The sequence below is a fragment of the Silurus aristotelis genome, assembly GCF_946808225.1.
Source record: "Silurus aristotelis genome assembly, chromosome: 24".
NCBI classification, from domain to species: domain Eukaryota; kingdom Metazoa; phylum Chordata; class Actinopteri; order Siluriformes; family Siluridae; genus Silurus; species Silurus aristotelis.
The window spans coordinates 7,523,790-7,541,746 of NC_139597.1; the positions used below are offsets into that span (position 1 = coordinate 7,523,790).

At 37.2% G+C, this 17,957-nt stretch overlaps 1 protein-coding gene across 2 annotated transcripts in view; it reads left to right on the plus strand.

The window, feature by feature from the left end:
* The window catches only part of tmem178bb (transmembrane protein 178Bb), a 485,881-nt gene that overhangs the window by 80,535 nt on the left and 387,389 nt on the right, over positions 1-17,957 (plus strand). The window contains exons 4-5 of one of the 2 annotated variants that reach the window (XR_014531328.1): positions 11,258-11,395; positions 12,936-14,989. Coding sequence is in view for 1 of the 2 variants with exons in the window: in XM_083528159.1 (XP_083384285.1) it covers positions 11,258-11,395; positions 12,936-13,186 (389 nt within the window). In the remaining variant the exon portion in view is untranslated. Of the gene's footprint in view, positions 1-11,257; positions 11,396-12,935; positions 16,460-17,957 lie in introns of those variants that run through there. The other variant, XM_083528159.1, reaches the window with a different exon arrangement.

Genomic DNA, 17,957 nt, shown 5'->3' on the forward strand with positions numbered 1-17,957 from the left:
CTAACAAATAGGCTAAACTAGGTAATGCAAACAATTAGGGTTCAAATCAGTGCATTCAGTAAAACAGGCTTGATCAAATTAGACCAAGATGATTCAGTATTTGGTGAAGGATCCTGAGAATGGTGGAAAGGAAACAAGGATAGGAGGATTTAAAGACAACCATACCATATGTTCTTACTCAATGAAGTCTTAGGAATTTAGCATGTTGCTCAACCTTATTAGCGGGATAATGGATGTGTCTATATGCCACAGTAATTGCACATTAAATAATCATTATAATATACATTATTATGTGTGTTCAACGTGTGCACATAATGCTTATCACCTCGAGCTCTAAAAGCTTCTGATTTCCTTTCTTCTTGATTTTCATGAATACATTTTAAGAATTGGTGCATCCTGAAAGACGGTGGATTTTTCGATTGATTTTCAATGTAAAATGGAGGAAAGAGAAAGGATCAACGATGCAAAGAGATTATAGAGATATATAAAGATAATATACATTGGGGGACATCCTCTTCTAAATTTATTGATGAATCCATGTTTTAGTTCCACCAAATGAGTCCTGTCTATAGGCTCTTTAAACACTCAGCCAGGTTCTGAGTCAAGGATTGAATTCTAAAACTTCTATTAAATTCCGTCTCTTGTATCCTTCTAACACACTATTTCCAAGGAACGTCATGCCTGACATTTAGGTGATATATAAATATGATCGCTATAGGCATTATATACCATACAGGAGTCTTATAGTGTAATATGCATTACAATTTTTAATAAGCATATACCTGATTTTGTATTGCTTGCTTCATGCAGAGAGCCCATATGGAGAGGGAAAGAAAGCATGATGCGGATTTGAAAGTGTCATTGTTTCCCTGTAGCTACCATGACCCTTGATGCATTGCCATGTGTTTAGGCTTATTCCTTGCTTAAGCCTTTACGTCCTCATTGGCATATTCCATGGAGTTATTAGCTTACTTGCCTCTCCTCTCCTGATTATTCTCAGCTTTTTCTTTTTTGCTTTCCATTGCGCTGCCTCTAAATCTCTCTCAGCTTAGCCCGCCTCTCACTATGCAAATCCACTGATGTGCGTGAGCACTCAAGCACCAAGTTAGCTGACAGCAGCGACTAAACGTGTAGCTCCCGTAATCCCACACGTGTCAAGATGCCACAGCAACAACCACAACTGCCCAGTGCTGTTGAAGAATGACAGAATGATTGGCGTTGATCACGATTGCCTTGCCTTAAAGCCCAGCGACAGAAAATCGTTCTCACGTTGCGAGAGGTATACTCCAGGTGGCCAACGAGATCACTCTAAGGTCCAGACTAACAGATCAGAATAAACAAAGTCACACAGCTGTCATGGCCAATAGTGACCACCTTGGATGATCTATCCACTGCTTGTCATGATAACGTGATTAACTTCTGACAGTCATTGCTGTGTTTCAGACAGTGACTTGACATGGCTAAGTGCCAGTCCACTGCGAAGAAATCGCTCTGGGAGGTTCATCAAGACAAGATGGAAAAAATCAACGGGACTATATGTAAATTGTTGTATGCCTAGCCAGATTACAAAGTATAGTAAGAAAAAAAATGGCTGGGTGTTCGCAAAGTTTTCTTACTCATTTACAGTTTATAGGGTAGAAATCACTTAAATAATACATCCAATTGACTTGACCTGGCTTTTTTTTTTTTTGGCTGCCAGATCATTCAAATTGACACACTGATGATTTAATGCACTGAGGCTGCAGCCCAGTTTGAGTGATAGACTCTCAGCACCAGCACCTTTATCCACTCATACCATTCCTATCAGCACTTACCCAGTCATGCATGACTCCATTAAACTGCTCAACCATGACACTTGATTAAAAATGGTTATTAATCCGCCCCATCCAATTTCTCCTCTATTATGTGGGGACTGAAGGTGATTGAATAGTGCATAGAGGGCAGGAGTACCAAAAATATCTACAAGCATCCATAGCAGAAGTTTTTTTTTTGTCATTTAGTGGTGTTATTCTAAATAACATTTTTAGTTAATTTTATTTGTCAGTTTATTTATTTGGGTAGCACTTTTAGCAGTAGAAATTGTTCCAAAGCAGCTTTACAGAAATACGGATGTAGATTTAAGTTACTAATGAGCAAGCTCTAGGTGACAGCACCAAGAAAAAAAAACCTCCTAAAGAGAATACAGAAAAAAAGCTCCAGAGTGTCTAGACTCAGAAGGGAAATCTGTGCTTCTCTGGATAATATGGGATCATTTCTTTGAGTCATCTTATATAAACCTAGGAAATTTTAAGGTACTATTAAAACTTTTGTGAATTTAATATATTGAGGTTCAAAGTTTCCGCCAAAACAAGCTCAAGGCAGCTACAGGTTTTTCGACTGCATCATTTTTATACTATCAAGCAATATTTTCTTGTACCCTTTTTGCAAAACCGGGCAATAAAATAAATAATAAAATATAATAATAAAAAAGTTTTGTTGCAGTGAAAATATGAAACAAAAAAAATTTATGAAGCGCAAATAAGAGTCTTAAAATGAACACTGGCGAACATTGACATACTAGAACTGAAAAACGGACATGGATTAGAACGATGTGGTTTGTGTTACAAGTTTTTGGCAGCTCGAGATGACCTTTGGGTCTGTAAAATTCATCAAACAATGCTACACAAAGCAGCTCATTTGTTTGTGCTTCGAGTCCATTTGGCCTTTTAGAGGTTGTTGCTTTTTTCCCTTTTTTTTGTACAATTGGTATGTGGGTATGGAATCGGCACTCATCAGTGTGGTTATCCTGGCACCTCTTCTCTAGCAAGAGTATTGTCGCTTTAGAAAAACCCATACCCTGATCCACAAGAGTGAACAATAACTCTCGGCACTTAGCAGCAAATGCAATCACTGCACTCCACAGCTGCAATCATCACAATTTAGACTAATTAAATGGGTGGCGGAAATATTTGTGTTGCTGGCTAATTGCCTTCTCTGCAATCTGACTGCGAGACAAAAGCATGACAAGACTCCACTCAGCTATATTGTTAACCCTAGTATCTGATGAAGCACACACCAGTCACCAGCCTCAGGAGAAAGCCTGTCACGCCTGTTCACTATCCTGATGACGGTGATGGACAGAATGTCACCATAGCAACTGTCAAAAATAACACCAGCTAGTACCCCAATCAGTGGGTTTTGTCAAGCTTTTGGGTTATATGAGCTGTTTTTTCAGAGAATGCGAACTTCTCATTCATATATCATTGTATTTATGCTTTTTTATTGTAAATGTCTTTTGCTTCTTGCCGCTTTATAATTGTTTGTGGTTTAAAGGCGATTGATAAACCTCATCTTCTTCTCTTATCTTGAATTTGTGAATTTCATGCAGGTGGTTGGAATATTTTGAATAAGGATTCAATAAAATCAGGCAAAACTGACTCTGAATCCATGTAAATTTCCTTGTGTAAATATTGACAATACTTATCCATTGATGAAAGTCAACGATTCGAAATACAGCTCTAAAGCTTTACTGAAATCTTGATCCACATCAAGATATCTAATGCACAAATGTGACAGTGGTTAAGAAATTCTTAAGGAAGAATCTGTAAGAGGAGTCTCAAGCTCTTGATTGACACACATTTCTTATCCAACCTTCAGACCCAACATGAACTGCTCCCTGCTCCCTAATGAATACTAAAACACAGTACTGTCTGGGTTATATATCCCTCAGGACTGAAAGTCCCAACAGCTGCCTTGCCTTAAAGAAGCTTTTTGGCTTTATGCAGTGCATTTTCTAGGCTGTCTTTTCAATTTGTAAGAAGACCTGACTCATGGCCTTTCACTTTTAAAACGTCACCTGGTTCCAATGCTCTATCAGGAAATGCAGCAGGAGCAGACACTGCTCCCTTCTCTAGCTTCTTCCCTGCTGGGTGTAATTTGATTCAGGGCTGTGACTGTTCTCTCACTAGCAGCACTTGACATGCGGTAATGAAATTAATCTCTATTATCCTCCCAGCCAGTGGAGGCGGAGCTGACTACTGGAGCAAAGAGAAACAAACAGACCCATAAAGACGGTCAGCAGTTCTCAACACTGGGAGGGCAAGGAGCAAGGCTATAATAACTTCTGAACATGTCAAATCATTACAACTCAACTTACTACAGTATGTATTCCTCACATCCAGTCAGCTCTTTTAAATTTTGCCACTCGCTACAAAAATGGGCAACCGTAAATCCGCAAAACATTGACATCAAAATTACTGGCACCCCTACAGTTTGCTAATTAAAAGAAAAGATGTATATATCCATTACCTGACTTCTGTATATCAGCTGTCTGTGAGTGAGGCTCTTTTCCTCATTGTTGCTGAAGATAGAGGATAGACAGAGATTCTTATTTGTTTTTGAAAGAAAATATTATTAAATGCAAATTATTGTAAATATTTCCACTCTTTTTTTTAATGAATATTCTGACAGAGGCTTGTTTGACATTTTCTCCAGATCTTTATGTAAACCTTTATTCAGACAAAGAGCAAAGGACAAAAACCTTCAATTGTTTAATGTTATAGTCACCTTCTTCCAATCCGTTGAAGGGGTGCCAGTAATTCTTGAATTGAGTATAAGTATGGAGCACAATAGGAAGGTCTCCAATCAGGTTGGAACAATGAACAGTTATGCATGTCATTATGCATCTATTGTGTGCTGCAGCAAAAAAAAAAAATTATATATAGGCTGTCATTTTATCCGTACATCGGAAATTTTCATTTTCTCCCCAAGAGCCTTTCATTTACAGAGGCACCTCTGAGAGCATATAATTAAAAGAAAACAGTGGCATGAGCTTGAACAATGCAGGCTAACGAGCCAGATAGGACCGAGCAACAGCTTTCAGCCTGTCAAGGGCTGATGCGTAAATAAACGAACATGGTTGTTATCCACATGGAGCTAAAAGTTGCTGGTCTAATGCAGGAAAACTAGGCAGAACTGTCAAGCTAGGTCAGAGGAAAACTTAACAATATTACAGAAGCAGTCTCAACAGTGTTCTTAAAATATCATTGTGCAGCCCAAATTTCTCCCAATAGCACATTACATTGGTATAAAAAAAAAAACAGGTGACAGGAATCGATGTCTGTGTGAATGCATATAACCTGTAAATACAATGATATCTCTCTCTCTCTCTCTCTCGCTATCTATATAAACATTCTTTCGGCTTCTCCCGTTAGGGGTCGCCACAGCGGATCATCCGCATGTTTGATTTTGCACATGTATTTACGCTGGATGCCCTTCCTAACGCAACCCTCCCCATCTATCTGGGCTTGGGACCAGCACTAAGGCTTGTGCAACCTTAATGGCTGGGGTTGGTTCTCTATCTATCTATCTATCTATCTATCTATCTATCTATCTATCTATCTGTCTGTCTGTCTGTCTGTCTGTCTGTCTGTCTGTCTGTCTGTCTGTCTGTCTGTCTGTCTGTCTGTCTGTCTGTCTGTCTGTCTGTCTGTCTGTCTGTCTGTCTGTCTGTCTGAATCCACTGATATCTACCCTATTTCAGTTGTAATAGTGTATACTACCTTGATGTCAAAGTCAGCTGTCAATTACTCATGTTAATTGTTTGTTAATTGCTTTTCACAGCTTCAGTCTCCTTTTGACCCAAAACTAAATTGCCCCTAGGTGTAAATGAGTGTGTGAATGCATATGTAATATGTATACACATGTATACACTGGAATATAATACAGGTTGCATTATTACTTCACACCCTAATCAGTGTTCTCAGGACAAAAACCTGACCAGGATAAATTTTGCTACAGTCCTCTTAACTATGCAACAAGCAAGTAAAACATACCTGAAATACATACTGCTGATATTCATAATTTACAGAGGAAGACCACTCGATTTCACAAAATCTGCCAAATTCTTGTTAAATCAACATTTTATTTATGGAATTTGGCAGATGTCCTTATCCAGAGCGACTTATAATTATTATACAAATAATTATTTTAGGGTTAATGGCCTTGTTTAAGCAGTTGTATCTTGTCTTGCAGGAATTTGAACTCAAAACTTGTAAAGAGAAGTCCATTTAAACGACTTAAAAAAAAATCGCTTGTGTGCTTGTATGGGTGCAGGAACCGCTGCAATGTGAAAGGAATGCTAAGAAACACCTACAGTAGTAAAATCAGCTCATTAGTAATTGTTGTAAAAAAATATGACAATTATGTATATATCAACATTTTAAAATGTGCCATGGTGGAAATTATTTAATTACATTTTATTTGTATAGCAATTTTTAACAGTGGATATTGTACCAAAGGAGCTTTACAGAAATAGATTATAAATATAAATGTAAAATTCATAGATTTGCCCCATACATTTACTCCTAATGAGCAAGCCAGTGGCGACAAGGAGGTGCCAGTGGCAAAGAAAAAGTGGACTGAGATGGTGGAGAGGTGGTATCTTAATGATTAAGGCTTTGGATCTAAAGGTCAAATTTTAAGTTAAATTTCCAGCCACACCAAGCTGCCACTTCTGGGCCCCTGAGCACTACTTAACCCCATAGCTGCTCAGTTGTATGAATGAGAGGTAAGTCGCTCTGGACAAGGACATCTGCCAAATGCCATAAATATATATATGTAAATGTAAATGGTATGAGGACAATACCTTGAGAGGAACCAGACTCAAAAGTGAACCTCATATGGGTGATACCGTATGACTGTTCATTATAGGTGTTGAGGTTATCAAATGTTCACAGTGAACTTTTAGTGCAAAACTGTTTGTGACAATTGTACTCCTAAATTATTGTAGCAATCTCTTTATTAACTACAGTACAAATCCATCTTCATGGTCCTTGGGCTGTTTTGTGGAGCTATCCTCAGCAGCAGTGAGTGGTTTCCAGTTAAAGAAAACTTCACTGATTAGAGTAGGGCATCAGGATGAATCAGTCATGTTTAGAAAGAAGAAGGGGACAGGATCACTTTTCAGACTTGGGCTCTTGTTAGCATAGATAAAAATGAAAAATACACCCAATTATTGTACTTAATAAACTTTATAAGGTTTGTTTTAAAATAAACTTTTTTCCCTTTTTTTTTTTCATCTACATGTTCTATTTTCCACAAACTTCCAGCTTTCATGCTATATACCGTAATCAACAACATTAACTGCGATAAAACAAGCTCCTGCATCACGTAATGACAGCTCATCCTCGCCGTCACTCATTCTATACTCAGACGAGACCTAATTGCCGGATCTTTCTGCATACATAATTATACACCTCTGCTTTCATGCACAGGAGAGCAGCACAGCACATTGCTGAGCTGGAGAGCAGCTATTGTCAACTTTTAAATTCACCCTTTCACAACAAGCCAACGGGGAAAAAAATGCACAGAGGCATGTGCCTGCTGATTTTAGAAACACAGTGGTGTATATTGGGTAGTGGAGAAAATTGCTAAATGATCTTTGACTCATGTCTAAATGTGTTTCTGACTGTAGCACCTCCTTCTTGCACAATGATTTTGCTTTACTTTGGTTCCAGAAGCATCTAATGCACCTTACATCCAAATCTGTCTGTAACGTCTGTCTAGCCTCGACACAAGCTTGTCATTCTTTGTGTGTTCTAAACTGCTTTGTATTTTTCAAAGCATACTGGGCGTCCAGTCTGTGCCCAGTTGGGGAACACCATTAAATCTTCAAAAACAGGTCAAAACTGGCTGGACATAATCCAAACAAACCAATCACACAAAGCTCGTTTTACTTGTGAGAAATATTTTTTCACTAAGGTTAAGTGCTTTAAGCAGCAGGGGCTGTCAGGAACATCATGTACAACAGAACAACTGAGAAGCACTTATTGTTTTGATTAGTTTTTTCTTCTTTGGATTTTTTCCAATCATCCTCTCCAATTTGGTCACCTGCCAATTTGCCACACAACAGTTACTGACCGGGGAAGATGAAGGCTTACACATGCTTCTATATGCTCACGTTTCATCACAAGGCAGCGTAACACATTCAGAGACATGTTATTTACTCTCTTATGCATACATGAGCTCATAGACAACCCCAACTGACAAAACAGAAACCATCCCTCGAATGTAGACATCATGGTTAATTTTTCATTCTTAGCTCCCAGCCAGTGGCTAAAAGGCTGTGAGATTGTCAAAACTCTAAATTAATTTGTCACACAAACAACAATTCAGAGGACAAATACTTTTTTCTGTCAGGCAACTTGGGAGGCCCCAAGAAGAAAATTTCAAACACATCCACCCTGAACACATGCTTCTTGTTAGTCATTATTAATATAAATATATACAGGATTGTTTACAGTAGTGGACAGTAACAAAATACATGTAATTCGTTGTACTTAATACATTGTACTTAATACATTGTAGCTTCTTCACGTATCTGTACTTTACTGAAGTATTTCCGTTTGGGGAGACTTTTTCTACACTACACTACATTTTGCAGTAAATCAGTAATTCCTTTTTATTTATTTATACCGCAGTGTGGGGGTATTTACCCATCACCAACATACAGTTCAGTGTCCGTTAAACAGCAAACAAAACACAGTGAGATGAATAAAAGATGGAAGAAACTCCTGACTCGAACTTAATTATGCGATTTTTGAAGTAGTTGAAAAGTAAGTTTTGGTCTTATGATCATTTTATTAAATATCAATCAGTGTTTGACTCATTAATATCATTCTATTAATAGATCGGTGTGCTAAAAGAACCATTAGAGTCTGTTCACATAAACTGAGCTGATGAAGCAAAGAGTCTTGTGACTAAATGTGTTATTAATAACATTATAGCTAAAATAAATCATAATACATTGGATACTTAAGTACATTTAAAGGCAAATTTCTCAAATGAAAGTTTAAAGGGACACTTTTACTTTTAATGGAGTCATATTTCAACCTGTGTATCTCTACTTTTACTCAAGTATATGGTTTGTGTACATCCACCACTGATTATTTAACAATTTGATCCCAGAAAATCCACAACAGGTCCGTTATGTACGTTTGTTATAACACAAGAAGTTAAATTGGATGTAGGATGTGATGGAACAACAGTGATATTGTGAAAATGTTTATCTTTTTCTGTAGTTCGACCAACTACAAACTGGCAACAACAGAATAATGTTGCATAATATTATTTGATTAATAATTTGGTTATTTAGTTGTTGATTCATTATTTTAATCACAATAAAGAGTAGGAACAGCAGTGGATCGTTTTATCTCTTTTTACTGAAACCTAACTGAACTACAATTTTGGCACATTGACCCAGACTGGCATTACTCTAGGAAATATAGGAGAATAGGAGAATATCTCGAGAGTGGTCCATAAATACTTATCTGTGAGTTTATTTTCAAGCATTTAATATATTGCACATAAATCTGGCTTATCAGTTGGCAGACCAAACAGGGATTCTCTAAAACTAAAATTTCCATTAATCCAAATAGTTCCATTAATATGATGTAGAACCTGTAAAAAAAAAAAAAGAAAAAGAAAAAGAAAAGAAAAAAAAAGAAAAAAGAAAATCGGTCCTACCATTCCTTACTGGAAATGTATATCTCTACAGTATATACTATATGTGATACTCTGTCTTTTAGAGTAGGATAACCGCAATACTGCAGAGTGAGAATGTATGAGGATGAATCGGCCTTCCAGACCATATCAGTCCATACTTTTGAATCAAACACATCGAGCAGTGATGGCTTTTTGAATCCATTCCACTTGTATGAGTAATATTCATCTATTTCAACCCCTCAAGTACATACTGTATGCGAAGACAGATATAAACTTTTACTATGCGACAGCTTTTTATTTTCCACTCCATTTTTTGGTGACTGACTACACAGAATAAAATTGCATGCTCTACATGTAGTGCACATTGTAATCTATAATCAAAGCAATTATGGGTAAAATCTTTAAATTAGGCAAGTGAACACATCTGACCTTCTTCTTTATAATATACACACAGCAACTACCTGTTGCCTTGACTAAAGTAATATATTTGTAGTTTATAAAGCAGTGAAAGATTTTAGTTTATTATAATTATCACCATGATATAAGTCATTTTTTTCCCAAATTATAGTACTGTATTTACTCAAATGTATCGCAACTCAGCTGGCATGAGCTCAATGAATAAATGAATAAATGAATGAATGAATTAATCTTTTATGCAATGCTTGAGGCTTGTGAGGATCATTCCAACTTTGAACAGCAGCAATCTTGTTATTAAATTTTAATGCCACCCCCTGCAGCCCTGGAGCATTTGTAAACAATAGCAAATACAAACCACAAGAGAGAATGCAAGTATGTAAGCGCATGAAGGTCATTTGGTTTGTACACAGACATCGTCTATACATTGAGTCTATTTTTCTATTGTGGAATAGCAAAATATGAATTTATGTTTAACACTATTCTGACTGCAAACAGTATTTTGCATGCAATTCTTTAAGCAGTAAATTGCTCTGTGTGCATCTGTGTGTGTATGTGTGTGTGTGTGTGTGTAATACACTAAAATCATTACTACATATTGAAAGTGTAAACCTGAAAATGTAAACCTGAAATCTTAAAAACCCAGGGGTCTTGTTTGGGACGTTAAAATTAGATTTTCAGTCTCTAGTTTGGGATTTATCCGCTATCTCCAGTCCTTCTTTCCTTCGCAGAGGAAAACCCTTGTAACGTTTTCTTTTCCGGTTGCTGTCTCTGGGCTTTTGGGTCGTTCATACTGAGAGAAGCACACAGAGAACTCAGCTGTGAGATTAATAAACAGCACACAGACGCTGAAGCTGTGTGACCTGGCCTCAAGCTTACAGAGTTGACTGTAATAAATACATAGCGTGTGCTTTAATTCTGCTTTGCGCGCACACGCGTACACACACACACACGCACACTATACAGTAGACACACACATGCACAAAGCATATAAGTTAACCTGCTAAAAAGTAAAGAAATGTTCAAAACAATTGTGGGTGTACTTTCATTGGGTTTACAGATTGCTATTCTGATTGAGCCATTTTTGGTTTTGAACTGTGCAGTAATTAGGGGCTAAATGACTAGTGTGATTATTATATTCTAACCGAAATGAGGGTTGTGTGAATGACAAATGTTCTTTAAATAAACAAACAAACAAAAAACTACAACACAGAATTAAATCCAATATTTTACTATTTTGACAGCAGCATATACACATTTCTCCTGTACTCACTCCAGTGTTATGAGCTTTGAATTGCAGTTGACCTCTGGTGATATGTCTGTGTTTTGTGTCTGTGTCTGTGTGTGTGTATTCACATAGACCTGCGCAGGATGACTGCAGGCTTCATGGGCATGGCCGTGGCCATAATCCTTTTCGGCTGGATCATTGGCATGCTCGGCTGCTGCTGGGACCGAGGCCTCATGCAGTATGTGGCGGGTCTGCTCTTCCTCATGGGCGGTGAGTGAAAAACACATACAATTTGCATCAGAATTAGATAAAAAAAAATACTTTCAATGACTTAATAGTGCTAATCATTTTATTGTGGCAAAAATCTCATCATATTAAAACTAATACAAAGATTGGGAACAGAAATTCTATAAAAGCCTCAACTAAAGAAAACACAAAGTCTTTTTCGCTTGCTGCTCTGTGAAGACCTTGAATTACAGATCAGAGACTGGTGACCAGTGTAGGCGTGTGGCAACGTTAATTTCATCAAAAGAATTCACTTTCTTTAAGTTCAGACCGTTAAAGCATGTGTCACTCTTTTGTTCAGCAGGTGTGTAGCGCAGCAAGTTCATTAGTACTGCTTCAGTGGTGTACAAGGCTAGTCATTTAGACTCCCTCTGAAACACTGTGGCTCAGGTGTCCTTGGGTTTGTTTAGATTGAAGGTGCTAATAGTAGGAGCGATTTTGTTGCAATGATTGAAGATAAGACAGTCATTTTGCCTGTCACACAATTATACTCAGCAGCTTATATGATATACAAAAAAAAATCTGTATAATGAACTTAGATGAGTTGAATACATTTTTTATTTTTTTGTTTTTTTTTATAGACTGAGCAGCCACAAAGAAAAATGACAAGAAAGTGTTACTATTTTCTTCATCCATGCCTAAGGACTTTTTAAAAGATTTGTTCCATATGGACCTCATTAAGTAATAAGTGAACATTGTGACCTTTCAGCGATTGGCAAACTACAATTCTGGTCACAAGATTTAAAACAAAATGACACCACCTGTACCAAATAAAAAAATGGATTGTTTAAAAATACTTATATATTCACATAAAATGTATATTTTGATGGAAACCAGCAGTTTTATTTTTATCCTCCCACTTCATTTGCACCAAATAATCGCTGTCTAGTGTTGTCTACTATCGATGTAGGGTTTTTGTTTTTTGTTTTTTTGCAATTCAGTTTATGTAGTCTGTCAGTAAATATACCTGGCATATCAGTGTCTTCAGGGTTTTTTTTCACACTGTTACATCATATTGTTTGGCAAGTCAAGGAAGTATGTCGAGGGCTTTAGTATAGATGTTGATTTTTGGTAAACACGTCACACTGCCTCGTCTGTATGCAGCATGCAGCTCCAGAGCTGTGGGGAGCAAAGCACGGATGCAATTAAAATGGGTGGCATTAATGTAGTCGCCCGCTCTTGAATAATAAGGAGGCAATTAAAAAGCCAATTAAGATGCTAAGTCATAAAAACAGAAGGTTGTACTGAGGGTCAGATTACAGGGGGTTGAGCGCTTGCTTGGTCACAGCATATATAAAATGTGTTCCCGGTAGGGAGTTGGAGTATGGATTTGTAAGTATGTAGAGCAATGAGTAGTGAAACCATGTGTTTGTTTTGAGTCACATCCAATCTCGCCGTGTCACGTGTTGGTGTCCTGAGTCATTCAAATAAAAGAAATAAAAAAATCTGTGTGATTTCAGTGATTTGTGAATGGCATACATTTTCATTTATGCTGACTTGCTTCTTTTTTTTCCCCACCCTGCAGGTACCTTCTGCATCATCTCGCTGTGCACTTGTGTAGCAGGGATTAATTTTGAGCTTTCCCGCTATCCGCGTTACCTATACGGCCTCCCAGACGACATTAGCCATGGTTACGGCTGGTCCATGTTCTGTGCTTGGGGTGGCCTGGGTCTGTCGCTCATCGCCGGTTTCTTCTGCACACTGGCTCCCTCTGTTCAGCCGATCCCACGCTCCACCTGCCCCAAATCCCGGCAAGAAAACGGCACAGTGTGTTAAGCGGAGCTTTCGGAAAAAAAAGCCACCGTGCAGCCATGTGCTGAGCAAAAAACATACAAACACTAAGAAGACTGATTATCAAAACCATACGTTTGTTCCTTAGTCATTTTCTGATGTCACCAGTCAGACGCCATTTTCGTGTGAGTTTGGAAAATAGGTATCCTGATCATTCCATGGCAAAAAAAAAGAAAAAATGAAGATCAGTATGTTACTGGGATACAAAAATGGAGATACTACACGAAGACTTTTCAGGATTATATCTCTCTCCCATGAGACCATTGGGAAGGGAAGCATGAAATGGTGACTAATGGAGACTTGTACATCAGTATGTGAAAATACAGCAGCATGAAACTTGAAAGGTGTGTAAGAGTTTCTAGCTGTTCTTTAGTTGTCTCTTTATTGCTAAATTGGTGCTTTTGGGGTTGGAAAAAAAAATTAAATCCCACTATAGTATATGTGTTTTGTGTTTGAAGAGCTACTGAACTGGAGGCAATGCCAAGCTATACCGAAGGAGGGGAACAATGCAAATGGCATTTTGGAGCAATGGATTCTATAATACAAATAGACCAATATAGTTGTAGTGAACTGGAGCAACACTGGATACTGAATACAGCTGCAGGCCCTTCTTTCGGCAGGAAAGAAAATGGTACACTGCTTATATTGCAAATTGTAAAGATTATTCCGGAACAGATCATTACCATGGGGAGATATTTGGGAGAGTTTCACTTCTTCCATTCTCCAACAGGATCATTTGAACATTTTGAACAATGTAGTTTGAATTTTTTTTTGTCTACTTGACTTTTTCTTTACTTGACATGTACCATGAATGGATGCGAGTGTGTATGTTTGTATCTGCCCTCCATTTTGCTTATCAAAAAAATGTTTGTGTGGGGAAAATGGGGTGTTAAGATTCTGTAGAGCGTAAATGAGGCAGGAAACATAAAAAAAACCAAGGAAACTTAAAACATACTTTAGTTGTACTGAAAGGAGAATTGAAAAGGAAAAAATGCCATATCTTGTTTGAAAAGCAGAAAGCACACAATTTTCAGACAGACATAGTTGACTCAACGTCGCAGTCTGTGAGATGCCACTTTCCAAACGATCTCTGGTTATTGTGGCACCCCATATTAACGGGCACATTAAAAGGACCCACTGTTTGCATGCTTCTTGATTACAAGCTACATTAGTGACCGAGAAATTCTGGCACCTTTGCCAAAAGAGCTTCAGAATAGATGACGAGAGCAGCTATTAAATAAAGCACAATCTTAACGCGAACTAAAAAGCCTGAAAACTGTTGAGCCCAGATCAAACCTCAGTGTCTCACACACGTCTGCTTGCTTTGCATTCAATTTCATTTTCCTCAGTATCAATTATTAATGTCCTGAGTCCTGAGAATTGTAAAGTGTATCTAAAAAGCTTATTCCCAAGTGTTCTCAGTCCCAGTCTGGCCTAATTGTATTGTGGAAGACCGTTTGTGGAGTCTCTAATGTCTACAGTCATTCAAAATGCTGGACTGTGTTTTCTCTACATACATAGAGGACTAATGCAGACCTGCCAGCCCTGAAGGAGAATTCAGTTTCACTATGAGGGGAAGCAAACTTGCTGGAAACACTACAAAAACAATTATAATTTCAATACATTTATTTTACAAAAGTCCCCTAAGCAAAACTATAAAGTGTTTCAACATGACCAATATTTATCTGAGGATATCTGCTGCTCAAAATGTCACCCAAGCCAAGACAGTTTGTAATTACTTTCTCATTCATTCATTCGTTTGTAACGTGGTCAATTTGACATTTTGTTGTCTGGCAAACATTTTTGGTCCAAAATTGAAATCACCAGATTGTTAGATTATACATTTTTTAAAAACTCTTTCATCATTGACTATAAAGTTAAACAGTAAAATATGTTAACATGATCTTTAGGTTTCAAAATTGAAAAGAACATCAGTCAAAATATTACTAATGTGAGATTGGGGAAGGAAGAGGCTTCAAGTAGACGTCAGTTCAAAATCATAGAATCCATAACATCTACACCACTGTCAACTATTGCAGATTTATATGGGAGGAAAAAGACTGAACTCTTGACATATTTCTTTGGGGGGATTTCTTGTTCTTGGTTACTTCTGTGTGAAAATTCCTACACGTAAAGGTTGGCAGGTCTGTAAAAGTGGGAAAACACTATTTGATAGAACAGCTTGGGTTCTTTATCCATCTGTGCTCTCTGGTCTGGAGTGTAAGGAGGTTTGGGTGCAAAATGCTATGAAATTACATTAGCTTAGTCTATAGAACCCAGATGGAAAAGTGTGCCCTTGAACACTATATTCTTCCAAAGATGTGTATGGAAATCTGGTCTCAAAGGGAAAATTGTATAAGCCTATCTGGTCTTATATAAGATAGTGTTCCTGGACACACTTAAAAGGAAAAAATATTTAGGCTATTTCAGTCTGCGAGGATTATGCAACCAGGCATTGATATAAACGGGGTCGCATCCATTCCTCACTGGTGAAAAGCAGATGAGCTCTTTCCCATAATTTCTTATCCGGAGGCTGCAGGCCAGTACCACCACATGTGCTTTTCCAAAGCTAGGAAACAAACATTACATCATCATACATCAGACAAATGCAAATGCACATTGTTCATTTACATTTTTAAAAAGCATGAGGCCAGTATTGGCATGGGGTTTATATGCATTATATATTTAAGAAGACAAGATCGTAGACCATTTTTACCCGCCATTTCAACAACCCCAAAACAGTCATAGTCCAAACCTATAGAGCAGACATGTAGGCACTGACATCTACCTAATATTTCCCATTCTACCATAATGGAGCAACTATTTTACTAAAAAGAAAAATATAATACATTGAGCATTTATTGGTCATTCAGATCCAAGCTGTTTTCATCAATCTAACATTGGAAAATAATTTCTAGACATATCATCCATTCAACTAATGTCTCTGTTTACATGAAAGCAGCCAAATATGCGTATTGTGTCTCTTTTAACAAAGAAAAAGCATTCGAATGTTTGGCTCTAACGTTTTTTGAGTGAGTGGGAATATATTTTTCCTCCATATGTTGTAAAATAGTAGCAGAATAACAGGAACTGCAATGTTCATTTTTATGAGACAAGTAAAATCTAAGGACTTTGTCGAATCTTTTTTCATCAGTAACGTGTCTGTTGCATAAATCAAAAAATTGTAAAAAAAAAAAAACCTGGAAATGTAAAAACTGTGGAATGTAAAAACCATAAAATAAAATGTCATTGGTGTGATTATTTGTATGGCCTATTCCCTATACACACTGGAACCTGATTTCACATGTGCTGTTCAACTTAAAATATTGAGAGAAATTATAAATTAGCTTAACATTCAATCAATGTTTATTCATTTTTTATTTCCCTGTTTGGATAAGCAATGCAAGTATAAGGACAGATAGATGAGTCAAGAACCTTAATTAGTTTCTCATATTGGCATACATGACCTTCATAGAGTAAAATATTGGAGAGATGTCATAAAAAAATAAAAAAAAACACCTCAAAATACATGATATTCTTATTGAACCAGAAATAACCTTAGGCTTCCTCTCAGTGTCATACGCCTACATTACAACTATTAGTATTGTTATTAGTATATATATATATATATATTTCACCTGCAGGAGGGACCGTAATGGGACGGTGCTGTGAGGATTGGGCAGCAGTCGAAGGCGGGGGCCTGCCCCCGCGACCCGAATTACGGATAAGCGGGAGAAAATGAATGAATGAATGAATGATTACTACATATGAATATTTTATGATTTGTCATAGTATGAATTAGTATAATTTTTTTCATTTATGTACTATTAATAATAATATTAATAAAACTTATATACATATATAAGTATAAAATGAGTCAAGAATAATTTTTCCTAATCACAAGTGCACGATCCACCAAATGCTTTGCAGATTCATTGAGCATAATGGACTTAATGGACTAAGATTCAGTGTTCACTACAAATGTCTCTCGAAGAGCCAGAATTGTGCTTCATCATCCTGTAATCATGTAAGTGAAGGAGCGCATGTCTTCTCAGCCGGGTGTCTGTGTTCCAGCATTAAGCAGTCTACAACGCCACCAAGTTCTACAGAGGATTCTGAATGGGCCTGGAGTACGAATCACAGAAGAAACCTAATTTTGACAATGATCTGATCAACATGCACTTAAGTAATCAGATAAGAGGGGAAAAAAAAAAAAAAGTATGTATGAGTTTCAGTAATCGGTTTTCTTCCTAAATGCATAAAGTCAGCTGGCTGCACAATAGTAATAAATATAGAGGATCATGTCTTCAAATGTTTTTCTCTTTTATTTCATAGAAAAATTTATTTCTATAGTAGCAAATTTGAAAGGATGTTCTTATTTGAGCTGGTAATGCAAAACATCTCTCTGAACCTAACCACTAAAATATCTGTGGTGTGCAAAGTGTTTGTGGTGATAATTTGGTGGTGGTCTTGTAAAATTTTCCGCTTTCCTTCCATGGTAATGTCACAAACGGACATTGCTAGTGTAAATACCAAAGAATTCAATAGTCAAAAGCCACTAAAATTGAAAATAATTATTTTTTGCAGTTAGTTCATTACAGTTTTTCTCAATTGCTAAAACACTAAACCCTATTGTCTGAACCAAATGCTCAGTTGCCTGAACCCACTGATTGAATCAATCACTCTTTTGGCAAAACCATAAGCACTTTTCACCTGTTTAGACACAACTTGCCAACACATTTTCATTGTGATGCAC